At 39.0% G+C, this 17,384-nt stretch overlaps 1 protein-coding gene across 3 annotated transcripts in view; it reads left to right on the top strand.

The window, feature by feature from the left end:
* Positions 1–17,384, top strand: part of luc7l (LUC7-like (S. cerevisiae)) — a 44,658-nt gene that overhangs the window by 9,791 nt on the left and 17,483 nt on the right. For 2 of the 3 annotated variants that reach the window (XM_028814148.2, XM_028814147.2), the window contains exons 2-6: positions 3,419–3,513; positions 12,523–12,621; positions 12,712–12,822; positions 15,324–15,467; positions 16,933–17,109. In XM_028814148.2, coding sequence (XP_028669981.1) covers positions 3,419–3,513; positions 12,523–12,621; positions 12,712–12,822; positions 15,324–15,467; positions 16,933–17,109 — 626 coding nt within the window. Of the gene's footprint in view, positions 1–1,869; positions 3,514–12,522; positions 12,622–12,711; positions 12,823–15,323; positions 15,468–16,932; positions 17,110–17,384 lie in introns of all 3 variants that reach the window. The other variant, XM_051933808.1, reaches the window with a different exon arrangement.

The following is a 17,384-nucleotide window of genomic DNA, read 5'->3' as shown; positions in this document are numbered from 1 at the left end:
TATTAATACTTGTGTGCACATTAAAATGTTTTTTGTACAATGTACAATTCTCATGTCATTGGAATAGGTTATTCTTAGCCAGTCTACTGCAGTAATTGCAGTGGAAAATATGGTTAACATCCACTCATGCATGGGGTAAAAAACGTTGAATACCGTGAAACTGGTATAATTTTGAAAACTACCGTGATATAGAATTTTGGTCATACCGCCCAGCACTATCCCTAATCAATTCGTGTTATGACTGTAGCTACTGTTTTGAACATATCAGTGTTTCATATCTCTCCTGCTATTTGAAGGACATGAAGGTAATTATACCTTAACCAGTTGTGTAAGCCCGTGCTGTAAAAAGCCCAGGCTCCTAGAAACTGTTGAAATCGTCAGGGGAAAAAAAAAATTGAAATGCAGAGTCGGTGGTTTTGTTTTGCGGATGTGCTTGGCCCTCCTTGTCTGTCAGCGGCTAAGTGAGTTTCTCTCTCTAAGGTTTCGTTTTGCCGATGTGCTCCCCTCACTTGTGTATTAGCGGCTAGGTGAGTTTGTCTTTCCTCAGCGGTTTCACTTCGACGAAGGAGTCACTTTCTTGCTGGCTCTTTGAGCTTCATGCTGTAGCCTTGCACTTCCGAGCCGGACAGATGGAAACACACTCTTCCACGCGGAGACATTTATATATAAGATATCCGTAAAGCGTCTGTGTTGTAATATAGATGTATATACAGATTTAACATTGTAGTAATTTTGAGAATTTTATATAGTTTGGTATATGTTTAATATTTTCTCAACATGTCACTCTCTGAACATGTGCAGGTGCTCCATAGCCTTGATTTGTGGGGGTCAAGTCCACATTGGTGACTCAGTGAAGTTGGAGATTTTTTTTCTGTTCTGCAGAATGTTCATCTCAGAATAATTAAGCAGGCCCATTCCTTTGACATTTGAGTGTAATCGTTCACCCCCCCCCCCCACCGCCACCCCAAAGCACTCCTGCCTCCCAGTGCATTTCCATATCCTCCAGTATAAAGGGTCTACTGTTGCATTTCAACATTATGAACATTTTTACCGTATACATTAAATAATGTGGTTTACATTCATAAATTTAAAACTTGATTAAATTTCAATAGAAAGGTTTTTTCACAAATTGAGAGCATCTCAGATTTACTTGAAGGACCATACATAGTCCACAAAGAAAGTTTAGCTAGTCAGATGGTAGGAAAGTCAGTTTTGAGTTGGTGTGCTAGAGTAGAACTTTAACAGCTTAGTTCATTACTTTGAAAATCAGAATTAAAACTCGACCACTACAGACATGCATGCCACATAGTAGTAAAAATGTAGGGTTTAAGGAAATTAGTGTTGTTAAACAGATGCAATGATCACTTAAAGGACATTTTAAACTGTAGTTTGTGCTTGAATTTTCATTTACCTTCACTTGGTTTAGGTGTGTGTTTTTACTGCAGTTTGCAGAATTAAATTTTTCTTGAAAGTTGACATCGGACAAGGAGACCAATCCGGTATTCAATTCTGTTAGGGATTTGGGGTTTTAATCATTTATAAAACTTGTTGGTCAATGTAAAAATTGCTTTAATTGAATTTTAAGAAAGTACATTGTATTTGGTTTGCCTTTGGCATGAAATAAACGATTTTATTAGCTGATGGGTGTGTTATTTAGTTACATATCCTGCTGTGGGGGGTGTTTTTTTTTTTTTTTTTTTTTTTTTTTTTTTTAATTATTAAAACATACCTAAAAGGCTTATGAGTAATGCTAGTGTGAATGCCTTTGTGTATGTGTTAATTTGCGTGTTAAGTTGTATTTTAATTGCTTCCCATACCTGTGTTTCATACAAACTGAACAATTGTGGCCCCTTTATTTTATTTATAAAGGTTCAGTGTATCTTTGCCAGCCTACATCAATCTGCAAGGGAGTTGCAGGAAAAGCCTCATGTTCAGCGAGCCGTGAGTCACAAATATAATTTTTAAAGCTGTTATGAATATCAGACAAACCTGTTTTCTTTACAGAAGTTTAATTTTATTTTTATTTTTATTTTTTTTGGAGAAAGAAAAAGTAAAAGAATTAAAATATAAAAAAAAAAAACCCAAAACGTAAAAATCAGGAAGACATTAAATGCAAACATTTAGGAATATTAATTACAGATTAACTAGAGTGTGTCTGGTTGCTTGCAAATCATGAAATCAGTATATATCTATATATACATTATATATTTAATAGAGCACAACATTTGTCATAGGCACAGGGGAAGCCTTAAATTGCCACATACCATTTGACACTTGACTTTGTATCATTCCCCTGACTTCCTTACTACAGGTTTGGGCAAGAAAACTTTTCGCATTTTATACTTTTCAACAGCGGGTATAAAATTCTGCAGCTGAGGTCTTGGAAGATGCAGTATGGGTACAGTATATGAGGAAGTTCGCAGTGTGTATTAACTAACATTTTTTTTTTTTTTTTTTTAAAATTTTAAAAGTACACCCTTACAAAGTTGTCTCTGTTGTTTGGCTCCAAGAATAACTTGCATCAAGTCCAAGTTCTCTTGGGTGATTAATACTAGAAGCTGTGGCAGTCTACCTGTGCTCCTTGGTTTTGGAATGGCTCGAAATGAATAAGCAGAGCCATTGGCACAGTCCCCTGCAGGCCTTTCCATTAGTATTTTCTGTACTGAGCTTACCTGGTATAATTAGATGAGGTGGAGATGTTATTTCCTTTGTGTCTCCCGTCATACCAGTCTAAAAGTAGAAGCTGAACTTTGTCCTGCAGTGGTGCTTGACTGCTCAGTGCTGGATCCTCATTTCATGGGTGCACACCATTTTGCCAGTAATATAACAATACATATACTCTGTTGGTGCTGGCAGAAAATTCTTCAGTTATCACTTGTACAATGCATATTTTAGTACATTTGCACCTTTTTTTTGCACCCATGTGTTGTCAGTGATGGTTTTCTAACTGACCTGCAGCCTTCTGCCCTGACGACAAATTCTTTTAAAACCATTGTGAAAGTAAATAGCAGAACCTTCCAAGGTTTTTTTTTGTTTGTTTTTTTTCCCCCCACTCTTATCACTCTGCAGTGGCAGTGATTTAAAATGGCTGTGGTTAAAGTAAAAAAAAAGTAAGTCAATGCCACTGTATAGCCATTTGGGAAGTAATATTAACTTGACATGTTATTGTTGAATTTGATTTCCGAAAAGGAGCAAAATGTTAAACTTACTGCTGAAAGGATTTGATTCATATTTAAAAAGTAAATGTGTTCCCAGTTCTTTTCATAGTTTTGATTCCAGCACCTTATCATTGTATATATTTCACTTTAAAGCTTTTTTTAATTTATTTTTTAAAGTTCCATTGGCTCCAGTCATTTTTCTTTTACATTCTTAATTTTAAACCTTTTCTAATTTTTATGTTTACTAAAACTTGTTATAGGTGATGAAACTCGGCAGAGAGTGAAGTTTACAGATGACCGTGTTTGCAAAAGCCATCTTTTGGATTGCTGCCCTCATGACATTCTGGCAGGAACGGTATGTAGAAATTCACATCCACTTTTTTATTTTTTTGCACATTACCTTTATGAAAAAGCATTTGCATTGTATTTAGTAATTTAAAATATTGTATTTAGTAATTTAAAATATTACATTTAGTAATTTATGGAAGTAACTGTAAAGTCTGTGTCTGATTATTTTGGGAAGGTGATGGTGGTTCCTTCTGATTGATTTATTATCAACTGGATAGGAATTTTCAATTCTGTAATGGTCTGGATTAGGACTAATTTTATTTGACAGTACGTAATGCACAGAAATTTAACTTGGTAGCTTTGAAGGTGCTTATAACTGAAAACCTCATCATATACAAACAACACAAGTTACACAACATACATTATAAACAGTTGCAGAATAGTGTTGTTATAAAGGAAATGTCCAAATGAAACTCTGTGGGTATAGTTTGTATACTGTTAATGGTCAGCTGGGACCCTTGCCTAGCCGTCACGTCTGGAGAGTGGAGAGGACCGGGAGGTGAGCAGTATCTCCCCCGAGACATGATCGGGCAGCTACAAGAACAGAGCTTGGAAACTCAACCCTGTGGGGGGCCAGGGGGCGCCTGGACTGCAGCACTTTCGCCACACCAGGAAGTGCTGCCAGAACAGGAACCAGGCACACCTGGAGTGCTTCCGGGTGTCCAGGCAGCACTTCCGCCCCACACCAGGAAGTGCTGCAGGAAGGTCATCAACGAGCATCTGGAGCACAATCGGGTACAATATAAAAGGGGCCGCCTCACTCCATTCAAGGAGCCTGAGACGGGAGGTGGCGAACAGAGCTTGCAAGTGGAGGAGTAAAGGCGACAAAAGAAGAGAGAGAAAGAAAGATGGGACTGAGCCTAATTGGGGTAATTTGTGCACTGTGTTGTGTAAAGGAGAAAATAAACGTGTGTGTTGGGATTCGTTAAATTCCACAATACACATCTATGTACATATGTGCACACTCACACCTTCATCATATATGAAAGAACACTGATGAATGTTGAAGACGGGCTGAAATTACTGGTTTGTAAGGGTGATGGCTCTGGGAACGAGTTTAAATATCTGTCATTTTAGTCTAAATTTACCTAAACCACTTATCAGAGGGGAGTTTTTGGAATAAGTGATGAGATGAGTCAGTGGGGCTCCTTTTGACATGGTTTAAGACACGATGCATACAGTTTTTGCAGCAGATGAAACACAAGCGGTAATTATTTTCTTGGTAGATCTCACGATATGCTGGATTTTTATTTTTTGAGTGGGCCATTGCTGAACCAAACCGGACAACAATGGAGTATGTGATCCCACTTTCAATTATGGTTTTATAGAACTGCACTAGGATGGGCTGTCAGTTATTTAATTTCTTTAGTTTGCATAGTTAATGCTTTTAGTGCTTAGCCTCCTTAGTGATGGAAGTTGTGTTAATGTCCCAGTATGTGTGATAGTGGTGCCCAAAAATTTAATGCATTCCACCATATTGACTGTAGAATCCTTCATTGCTTGAGGGAGGAATTGTAGCAGTTGTCTATTAAAGTCAATTACCATTTCCAATATCTTGGTGGTACTGAATACCAGATAATTTGCTGTACACCAAGACAAAAGACGAGTCACCTCCTTTCTGTTAGTTTTGTTTCTATTAGAAATTACTGAAATAATGGTGGGGTCATTGGCAAACATAATGATTTTTGCTGTGAGTTAGGATGAGGAGCAGAAACAGACTTCACATTGATTAGAACTAGCCAATCAGATATTTTCATATGACTAATGGGCCTGTACACCTTATTTTGGAAAGTGAAACAACATTTGAAGCATTATGGGACAGTTTACTTTGCAAGAGACTGGTTAAAGGTTTCGATGAAGAGACGAGCAAGCTGGCTAGCACAGTTTTCAATTGTTGTAGGTGCGATGAAATCCGCACCCACAGGCGTTTTGCTTTTTTGTCTTGCAAACAATTCAGTTCAATGCGAATCATTAAGCTCAAATGTGCAGTTAAATCTATTAATTGTCACCTGACAAGAAAGATGCACATCTTGCCACTATTATATCTTGAGATTTTTTTTTTAAATATATAACCAAAGTTTTAAATTTGTTCATATGGTGCCAAATCTGGTTACTGAAGTAGTTTTGGCAGATGACATGGCCGACTCCAAGCTCTGGATCCCATCCTAGAGAGTGCATGCATCGATTCCCCACGTTGTTTCTTCTGTAGTCCTGTTCCTGAATCTCCAAAGACATACTGTTGGGTTGATTGGCTAATCCTGTCAGGAGGTTAAGAGCGTGTCTGTTGTGCAGTGACAGGTTAGCACTCACATAATTAATAGCCTCTTTTGCAGCCAGCACAAGTATGAGTGGGGGGAAAAAGTAATTATTGTTGTAAAATTCCTCCCTCTCATTGTAAAAACCTGTAGCTGAAACCTCTGTAGATTTTCACATTTATGTGTAGAGGCATAATTTATCTCTGAAGGTTTTAAGGCAATTGAATTTTCCAAGATTGTTGCAGAAGGAGAAAATGTATTTTCCAAACTTAACTCTATCAAAGTAACAGTAGAAAACTCCACTGCCATGTCCATAGCAGTTGTGAATAAACTTGGGCTTGAATTATTTTTAAGTCAAACAATGGCGTCCACTTTGGGTTCTTAGAGTACATAGTATGTTTTGAAGTATTTTGCTTTTTTCACTTTTCTCAGAGACATTCAGTGTGTTTTGGATGGCCCTGGCTAAGTTACTACCACTTGTCACTTCATTGCGAAATATTGGATGGGTAACGCCCTATCCATATTTATTCACTGCCTAGTGTGGTTTGAAAGGGGTGGATTACACAATTACTACTTCCTGCCCCATTCAGGCCTAGATTCTTGACAGTTGGGGAATTTCATACTTCACCATAGCTTGGATTAGTTCTTTTTCTCCCTTCATGATGGTAGTATGTAGATTGTTCATGTGTTTGAGTTTTAAAATTTGTAAATATCCACAGAGTAGAAACACATTGTGTTTGATTTTCAATATTAGAATCTCATGCTTTCAAAAAGACTTCAGTGCATGATGAAAAGCTAACTATACACCAAACCAAAAATACAAAACATTGAGAAATATCAGGTATTTCACACCAATACCGGATTTCATCAGAAACAATTAGTTTACATTTTAATCAAGATAAAAATGCTACCATTTGTCTCAAAATTTAACTTGAGAATTTGAGCTAAGTAAATTTTCTGCCTTGTCTTGATTCACTGTATTGAATAAAATAACTTGCTGCATTTGTGTTGATCAAAAAGGTGTTCTAAATTCATAATCACATTTATATGTATTTAGCATTTTCTACTCCTGCTCTCTTTTGTGTAGTTTTTTATTTTTTGCTGGGTAGTGTTTCACGTACGAGATGCGATCCAAAAGTTCCCGGAATGCATTTATTTAAAAGCATACACACCAAGTAACAATTAATGATGAACAGTTTCTTCAAAATAGTCACCCGCTGAGTTGATACACCAATCCCAGCAAGATTTCAACCTTTCGAAGCACCTCTGGAAGTCGTTTTTTGTCAGTGTGTTCAAGACGTTGGTTGTTACCGCTTGGATCTCCTACACTGTCTCAAATCTGCGTCCCTTGAGCCTCATCTTCATCTTAGGGAATAAAAAAAAAAATCAGACGGCGCTAAATCAGGGGAGTACGGAGGGTGGGGAATGGCAGTAAACTTTGTAGAAGCCAAAAATTCGCGCACAGAGATGTGTGAGCTGGTGCATTGTCGTGATGCAAAAGAAATGGCTTGTCAGCCCACATCTGAGGACGTGTTCGGTGAATTCGATTTCGCAAACGCCTTAGAACATCCCTGTAGAATGCTTGTTGCAACATTTCATGGCTTTCTTTTGCTGTTTTTCCCAGTTTAAAACAGAATTTAACATACACTCTTTGCTCTTTCAAATCACTCATTTTCGCGAACCAAACCTTCACAGACACAACCGAAGTTTAAACGAGACCTGCGACTTGAAAAACAACTGCGCTGACATTATAACGCGTGATAACAGCTCTCAAGGACAACGTGAACTGCTATCTAGCGGCGATTGATATAACCAAAACCCTTCTGGCTGCAGAATAAATGCATTCCGGGAACTTTTGGATCGCACCTCGTATAGCTTATCAAATACAGTAGCAACAAGAATTGCAGATTGGAAAGCCATTGCCATTACTTTTTGGGGCTCCATTTACAATTACATGTTAGAAAGCAATGGTAATTCATATTTATATTTGTGTACAGTTTTTTCCATTTTTCCTTGTATTGTTTTCATTTATACAACAGAGAAGGGAGCCTTGGTTTCTACCTGTTTGTTCTGCTGAGCCCACCAACCAAAGCAGTTGGTTACATTTTAATCTTTTTCCCTAAACCAAAACTGAACTTTGAAACTGAACTTTGATCACTTTGTATAAGATTTTGTATTTAGTTTTCTTAAAGATTCTTGGTACTGTAACAGCATGATCACCTCTAACATTGGGTTTTATTTCAGTCTGCAAACAAAAATGTCAGTTATATTTCCTAAAGCTGATTTCACATTAATTGACTTGGGGTGTCAAACGTGACGTCTGTAGTTGCTGATCTCATTGCCTTTGTGTTAGATTACAAGACACAAAATTGCAGAGTTTGCTAAATTGGATCATTGCATAATGAATTTCCAGCAGATTATCACATTTCCAAAGTATTGCAAGCTTGCCTCTTTCTCTGGCAGCCAGTGTGCTGCTTAATGGAGCCAGTGCCTGTGTCTGGAGATCTACATGTGTGAAGGCATTACAAGTACAGCAAGTTCCTCCACAGTCTTGGCCCTTTTTGGTCTGCGCCCTCCCCCACCATAACCTATCACCTATGGGGGAGGAGCGAAAGCTTCGGATTTGTTAAAAAATTTTGATTTTCAGTTTTCAATGGATCTTGATATTTTAGGGTCCCCTGATAATGAAAACATTGACATCTTGATGATGGGTTTATGTCTTTGTGTCGGTTTCATGAGGATGGTCTAGACATAAAACGGCTAGATGGGGAAAAATACCAAACTTGAAATTTAAGCCTGTTATCAGATGACGATGTGCTGATTAGCTTTTGAGCCAAGAGAAAGAGGCACGCTAGAGGAACCCTCAAATACTGTAATTCTTTATGAATTCTTCTCGTCACTTGCTGTCGCAATGACCTATTTTATGATCAGAAAGATCAGAATCAGAGTGTTAAATAATTAATGAAATCTTATAGAATAGTTCTTGTAACTTGGTTCCTAGGGGCGCAAAGCCTACTGACTATCATGTCGGAATTAAATCCCAACCCGTTTCCAATTCTGTTGCGGTACATAAAGCATGCAGCATTGGACAGATGAGCATCTCTTCTGTTTGTCCGGTTCAAAACGCCCTTTTTTTAAAATTTTTTTTTTTTTTTTTTTTTTTGCCGCAATAGACGTATTGTACCTCTGGGTCAGTGGCCATTGACTGTCGGCAGTCACACACAAACCAACCCCTATGACTTAAAACAAAATCAACTGATTTTGTTGACAGGTTGCATGCTGGTTGGACTGAGTCGCTGGGTATGTGAGGCTAGATGACAGGCAATCATGGGAGCATGCTGGGGCAGCTTCTGTCTCGCTAAGATTATGTAAATGAAGCCAGCAGCAGAAAATTGCTGGGAAAATTATGAAATGTGACTGCCTCAAAATGACTCCATGGTGATATTAATCCGTATTGAATTTGGAGCCATGACATTCTGTCATCATTGGCACCTTTTCTGTAATTTCTGTCATGAGTGTCATGAGATGTCCACATACTTCTATAAACGAGAAGGGCTTTCTTTAGCAAGGTTTAGAAACTTCGTTTTATGGTATTGTAACAAATAAAATTGCAATCTACACCCTGCTAATATTGATGTTTTAAAAAATACACTGCTTTTGTTATTTTTTTTAAATGAATTAAAGTGTTTGCTGATTAAATAATTTAGGCTGCATTAAACTACTTAACAAATTCTTCTTCTTTCGGCTGCATCTGTTCGGGGTCGCCACAGTGGATCATCTTCTTCCATACCTTCTCTCCTCGTCATCTTGTTCTGTTACACCCATCACTTGCATGTCTTCTCCCACCACATCCATAAACCTTCTCTTAGGCTTTCCTATTTTTCTCTTGCCTGACAGCTCTATCCTTAGCATCCTTCTCCCAGTATACTCATCATCTCTCCTCTGCACGTGTCCAAACCAACGCCATCTCGCCTCTCTGACTTTGTCTCCAAACCGTCCAACTTGAGCTGACCCTCTAATGTCCTCATTCCTAATCCTATAAATCCTCGTCACACCCAATGCAAATCTTAGCATCTTTAACTCTGCCACCTCCAGCTCTGTCTCCTGCTTTCTGGTCAGTGCCAAACCACTTAACAAATAACACATTTAAATTATGAAATTTAAAAAATCTTCCCATTACTTCACACCATTATTTGTTATATGTTGAACTCGATCATGATTTGCTCTCTGTCTTTATGCAAAACATATCTCACTTTTATTTTTGGTTCTTGTTGCTATACATGGAGTGCAGTAATGCACATTGGTCTTTTTGCCTAAGTACATATGTGCAGGCTTTTTATTTATTGGTCAAATCAGTATTACCAACTGGGTCGTCTTGACATCTGGAAAACCAGGAACCTGTGATCGAGTCTTTACTTTTATTTCTATTAATAGCATTTATTAAAATGCAATGAGTAAACTTGTGAAATCTGCAGGCGATGTAATTGGAGTGAAAGCAAATGCTGAAAAGGCAGCAAAGGTTAATTTTAGAAAGATCTGAAGAAACTTCAAAACAGGGCGTCTGTTTGAAAATGTAGCAAGTGCAAAATGACGTCACACAGGTAAAAGGGACGTAAATGGACAGCAGATTGCTAACAAAATAAGCAAGCTAGGGAAAGGAATTAGGGGTTTATTTAACTTTTTTGTTGACTGTAGAATCAACTAAAAGCTAAGAAGATATTAGAGTAAAGTCAATAAGGAAAATTCTGTATAAAGCCTCTACTTAGTTTAGTGCTTGTATTTGTAGCTGCTAAGGGAGGAGCACATATTGATTATGGGCATACAGTAATCCCTCGCTACTTCGCGGTTCACTTTTCGCGGATTCACGACTTCGTGGGTTTTTAAATACAAGTGATTGCCTGCCTATCGCGGAAGTTATGTTCCAGACCCATCAGCAACAGGAGAAAATCCGCAATATAGAAAGACCATATAAATAAACACTTTTATAGTTTAATCCTTAAAATACCCATCCCACATGCTTTAAACACATGTAAACTTATAAAACACACTTTGTTAACACATATGATATGTGGATGTCGGGCTAAGGATATGAGTAACATCTCACTATTATAAAACATTTTAACTTCACGCAAGACAAGACAGTGAGACAGGAAAATAGGTGCTGTACAGGCTTTTAAATTATTGACACGCAGAGCGACAAGCAGCACAAAGCCAGCACAAAGTCCACTTCTCCTTAGCCTTCATTCAGCTTCCCAATCCCTTGACAATGCGAAGTGGCAGGAGCGTACTGCGCCTCCGGGGAGGGGGGTTTGAGCGAACGTGCGTTCAGCCCTCACACACCCCCACTCCTCCTCCTCCTTCTGAACAGGCAGAGCGACAAGCAGGCATTTTGGCAGAAGCAGCACAAAGTCCATTTCTGCTCAGCGTGAGTTCAGCTGCCCCCCTTCACAAAGCGAGTGCAGACACATCGACGTCTGATTGCAGTGTGCAGTGTTGGTCTGCGGTGTTTAAGAATGCAGAAAGTGTTTGAGAGCATAGGAAGTGTTTATAAGAGTGTGGAAAGGTTAACAAGAGAGTGACAAAGGTTTATAAGAGTGTGGGAAGGGTTTATAAAGCCTTAAAATATGTATAAATAATAAAATAAATATAGGTCGCTACTTTGCGGATTTTCACCTATCGTGGGGAGCTCTGGAACGTAACCCCCGTGATAGGTGAGGGATGACTGTATTGCAGAGTTGTGATCTAAAGAAAATGAACATCTTTGGCTTTAGGGCTGCAAAGATAAGGCCAGTATTACAGTAAATAATTGCAACCTCCATGCATGCAAGTCGTTCTTGTCTCTAAGACTTGGAGATGGTGCTGCAACCACAGGAAACAGTCATAAAGTAGAGGGATTTTCTGACAGTTATCCATTCTTGTATGCAGTGGTGAGGTGTGATACCATTTACACTGTGTCAGCGTGGTGTTCTTTTGTATATTGTATTTTTCCAATTGTTAAAATAATAGAATAAACAACAAATGACTTGATTGAAAACAATAATTGGACTAACTTCAAAAGATGCATAAATATTGAGACATCTTGGCTGTTAGCTGTCCAGACCAATATACTCTATTTTTACCATAAGGCATTCATTCAATATTTGTAAAGTTTTCAAAAATCCTTCTTTAAAACATGTGCTACCAACTCCATCCTGAAGTAGAGGGTGAGGAGGTTTTGAGCATGCACTAATACGGCCCATTGTCACACCCACCACCTGACTAACCACTTCAGGATCTCAAATTAGGACATGCATGCAATGGGTCACACCTCAGCACCACACTAGCTCGAATGGAATGGAACAGTGTGAAGGTTTTTGGCTGGAGTGCCAGTCCTGCCATCAGTCCCTGAGTTTTCCATGCAAGTTGGAGTACCGGCTTGCAGGGCTGGATGCAGGATAACGTTATAGCCAGGTCAGAGCAATTGCAGGTTAAAGGCCTTGCTCAAGTGTCATATTGAGTGGAGTCATTTCTGGCATTTGCAGGATATGAACTGGCAACCTTGCAGATTCATAGCCTCAGAGCTACTACTCCACCAAAATAAAGAGTAAAAAAAAGTTTACATCTCTCTGCTGTAATCGTATATCCAACCTCCTATCCATCCATTTTCTGAGCACATGTATACAGTTAAACGATATTTGAAAAAAGTACAAGTGACCTGTGCATATGTTGTATTTTGTATTATAGGACTAATTGGAGAATAACATTTGTGTGTTCTTTTCTAGAGAATGGACCTTGGCGAATGTTCGAAGATTCATGATCTGGCTCTGAGAGCAGATTATGAAATTGCATCAAAAGAACGGGACCTGTTTTTTGAACTTGATGTAAGTCAGTTGTTTCATCGTTTTCTATTTATTGAATGTTGAAAGGTTTGTGCTGAAATGTTGAATAATTATTTTGTTCTTTTCTTTCAGGCTGTTGATCATTTAGAGTCCTTTATTGCCGATTGTGATAGAAGAACAGAATTGGCTAAAAAACGCCTTGCTGAAACACAGGAAGAAATAAGTGCAGAAGTTGCCGCAAAGGTAATTGGTTAAGAATTTGAAATACTGTGTTTCCTTTAAAATCAAGCAACACTGATGAAACTTTACCTCTAACCTGTTAAGTTAATTCACTTGTTGTAGCATTCGCAAAGCATTTCTGTGTTGTCCTGTTTGTGCAACCATACAACTGTGGCAAACTTGGCATTTTTCTTGTTAGCATAGTGAGTCACTTGGGGGAATAGGATTAGTGTGGCATCTCTTTAAATGCACAAATTTGCACAGCAGCCTTTGCATCCTGTACCCATGTTGGAAATCCAACAAGCGCAGACCTTGCTCATATTTAATTGTTCATGAAGAATGGACTCGGCTGACCCATAACAGTACTCCGGTGTTTGCTATCTCATGCACAGTAACACTTTGATTCTGTGTTATGATTCACTCCATAGTTTTCTTCTGTTATTGCTATTGAAAGATGGCTCGACCTTTTGGTCATCTTTGAGAAAAATCCTGCCATTGCACAATTCTGCAGGCCATCTCTTGACTGGCACATAAAAAACTGGTCATGGTACAACTCTTCTAGGGGAGGATAAACTTTGACACCATATTGTTCCCTAGCTTCAGAAATTCAGTGAGGGCTCGATACTTGTTTGGTATGGGATTTGGCATCCATGCCAACTTGGTTCTGAAAAAAGAATCCTACAGTATCAAGTTTATATAATGTGTGGTTTACATTCACATGTTTTAGTATACTAAAGCTAATCATTGTCCATTTACACAGCTGGGCAATAACCCTTTCAGGTTCAGACTTTTCAAAACATTTTGGTCCCCCTTAAATACTTGTGCACATGTATTGTGTGTGTGTGTGTGTGTGTGTGTGTATATGTATATATATATATATATATATATATATATATATATATAAAAAAATATAAATTCACTAAGCCGCCGACAAGTAGCCACCCATGAAAAGCACGCAAGACAGCCACGCCCACCAACTCTAAGACCATTGGATACGACGACAACTCGCAGAGCCACGCCCACAAACTCGGACGCGACGCCTCGGAAAACACGCCGTCATTTATGTTCATGTGAGCTACAGTCCACATGCACCTCTGAGCCACGTTGACTTTTCGGTTACGATGCACGACCGCGTGCACCATCGCAAACTGTTTTACACGCTACATACAGCAATTTGCATCCGAGACAAACATGCATCTTCTTAGATGGTCCTGAAGGAGCAAGGAAAACGTTTCCCGGGCCAACAACACTCCTTATTACCCGGCCCGGGTCCACCGCATCCGATTGTCTACCCGTCGCAGAGAGGCGTGGGTGAGCCGTTGAACCCCATTCGTGCTGGAAACCGGGGCTTGCATTTGTTCCCCACGAACGAGGAATTCCCAGTAAGTGCGGGTCATACGCTCGCACTGATTACTTCCCTGCCCTTTGTTCACCACTCCCCCCTGATTCCCACTCCTCCCCTCGCTACTGCCATTGTCGGGTGACACAAAACACGGAGTCAGTCCAGCTGTGAGCCACATTGACTGTTCGTTTGCCTTCCATTGCCACCGTTCAAATGTATTTCATGGAAACAACACTTCTTTTAATGTTATACAGATTCCTTCATCAGGTAACTGCACGTGCGCTACACTGAATGAATCAATGTGTGTCTACCCGGCCCAGAGAGGCGTGGGTAAGCCGTTGAACCCCATTCGTGCTGGAAAACCGTGGCTTGCAATTGTTCCTCACGAACGAGGAATTCCCAGTAAGTGCGGGTCATACGCTCTCACTGATTACGTCCCTGCCCTTTGTACACTCCCCAACCCCAAACCCCTCGCTACTTCCATGGTCGGGTGACTTGGTGGATTATATATAGAAAAGCAGCCGGAACCGCAAAGAACAATGAAAAGTCTACGTGGCGCAGAGGTGCATTTGGACTGTACCAGAGACAAAAGCGAATGAGGCGCTGTTTGGAAAATGAACAGTCAACGTGACTCACAGGTGCATGTAGACTGTGCAAAGACGAAAACGACTCCGGTGACGAGTTGGGGGTGGGCACATGAGCAGGCAGTGCATACTGAACGAGAAATCGGCAGACTAGCATGACGGAGGGGGCGGAATTGGCGTCCTTCCCCTCTCCTCCCGTTCCGTCCTCCGTGCCCTACGAGCCGAAGCGGGATGAGAAGGCGCGACGGCGGTCCTCCAGTTTTCAGTTACGGACAATTGTATGTTGGTTTGTACCGTGCATTGTTACAATGGTACTTTTCTTGGTTTATTAAATTCTGGATTTTTTAAATGTTAATTTTTTCCCTGTGCTTAAAAATCGTTAAAAAAAAAAAAAGTGGCCCGATTATGCGGCGTATGCTACACTGCAGGTTGGCTAGTATAGCTATATTTCCTGACCAGATTGATTACATCTTTTTTGCGTTTTTCTGAATTTCCCCATGGAATTAATAGAAGTTTATCTAATCTAATCTGAAAAGAGATTTGCTTAGTTTCAGAAGGAATGGGCTTGCACAGTAAATAAAATGACTTCTTTTTTTCAGGCTGAAAAGGTTCACGAGCTGAATGAAGAAATTGGAAAGCTCCTTGCAAAAGCTGAGCAGCTAGGTGCAGAAGGAAATGTGAGCGAGGCACAGAAGGTTCTTCAAGAAGTAGAGAAAGTGCGGAGCAGGAAGAGAGAAGCAGAGGTATTGTGTGATCTGCTTAGTGGTTTTTATTTTATTTATTTATTACAAAATACAGCCTGTCTTTAATGGATGTCATTCCTGGTTCAAGTCGTATTAAATGTGTTTGGCTTTAAAGCTACCAGAGATCTGCCAACACCTACATTTAGAAAAGGATATTCATGAGATTTTGTACACTGCCTCTTGTGTTCAGAAGTTATCACTACCTGTGTCCTCAGTGTTGCTATTTTGCTTCTGCTTAAGTTGGAAGTATGGTTGTTTTTTGTTATATATGAAAATTAGAGCACAGCTTTAAACTGGGAACATCGATGTGTCTGTAGAACCACCACTTTTTTCATTTTTTACGCATGAAGACAATCGGAGAAATTAACTGATCAGTCATCAGTAGAAACTGTTTTTGTGAATCTTGATTAATTTTCTCAGGTCAAGATTTGTGCCATTTCTAATATTTTCATTTTATCCATTATTAAACTTGAGAGTAAAGAGTCTCTTATAAATATTGGTATAAAGGCCGAATCTAGTATATGTGGATCAATTGTAAAAGGCTCAAATATGAGAATATTGAAGGCAAAAATTGCTATTTTATCTGTTTCTGTGCACAAACAATTCAAATTGGAGATAAAAAGATGCAGTTCAAATGTACCTTCTGGTTCTTGAAAAGATTTACTATATCACTTACCATTGTAAACAGATAAAAGAATACTTCATTCAAAAATGGTGTTTGTATCTTGTTCACGTGTCTGTTTATAGTGATGGTTGATATAGTAAAGTTTTATTTTTGACTTTGGAGTCATTTCAGTTTAAAATCAAATGAGAGAGATTCATAAAAGCTAAAAATGATCTGCCACCATTGCTTCAAAAATACTCCTTCATTGGTCAGGTATGAGCAGTATGTGGAGTCTTTTAACACAAATCACATTGATGCCTTACTCGGTCGATGTCCTCCATTTCTTTGTCGGTCCAACGGTCCACATGCATGTGCCATTGGTTTTCAGAAGTCACATTGTACTTTGATGTGATTCATTTTTATAAGCAGTTACAACTTTAAGCGTTTTGTTAATTATAGGGTATTGTTTGCAGTGAAATATTAGTTTAAATAACTAAAATCACGTTTCTGTGATATGCACTGTTTAAATAAAAATCAACACGCTTTATATAAAAAAACACATTTAAGCCATTTGTGTAAATGAAAAATATTAAACACAACAGTTGTGTTTGTTATTCCAATAGGATTCCATCCTGGCACACCAAAAAATGATTTGCCTGTATAACTGTAGTCTTTCTGCCATGTCTTCAGTGTATTCTACTTCTCCACTGCATAATGTGTCCCTTTATGTGGGGTCGTTGGCACTGTCACTGAAAACCACAGTTTAAAATGAGGAATAGTACTGGAGATTGAGTAAGCTTCTTTACAGAAATGTCAATTGTACTGACATGCATGGTCTTTAAAATATTCCTTTAATTTTAGGAAGAGTACAGGAACTCCATGCCTGCATCTAGCTTTCAGCAACAGAAGTTACGTGTTTGTGAGGTCTGTTCTGCATACCTTGGCCTCCATGATAATGACCGCCGTCTGGCTGATCACTTTGGAGGAAAGCTACACTTGGGATTCATTCAAATTCGGGAGAAACTGGAACAACTGAAAGTAGGTTCTCATTTTTTGTGGCTGGTTTGGAGTCATTTGGAGATTTAAACAATTGTTGATAGATCATTGTTGGGGTGGGCTCTGGTTTATGACCCTAAACTTGGCAGAGATCGAAGAGTCGGGTACAATGTTCCTTTTGTGTAATCTCTTTACATTGATTGTTATTTATTAGAAAAATATACATGATTCATCCCTTCTTTTTAAAGGTTATGTACCTCTGAGAAGTCTTAATTTTAGCTACACACACCAGCAATTTGGCTGTTTTTCTGTAGTTT

This window comes from Erpetoichthys calabaricus, chromosome 11, assembly GCF_900747795.2.
Source record: "Erpetoichthys calabaricus chromosome 11, fErpCal1.3, whole genome shotgun sequence".
NCBI classification, from domain to species: domain Eukaryota; kingdom Metazoa; phylum Chordata; class Cladistia; order Polypteriformes; family Polypteridae; genus Erpetoichthys; species Erpetoichthys calabaricus.
Note: the sequence above shows the minus strand (reverse complement) of the source record. Positions and strands in the feature narration are given on the sequence as shown.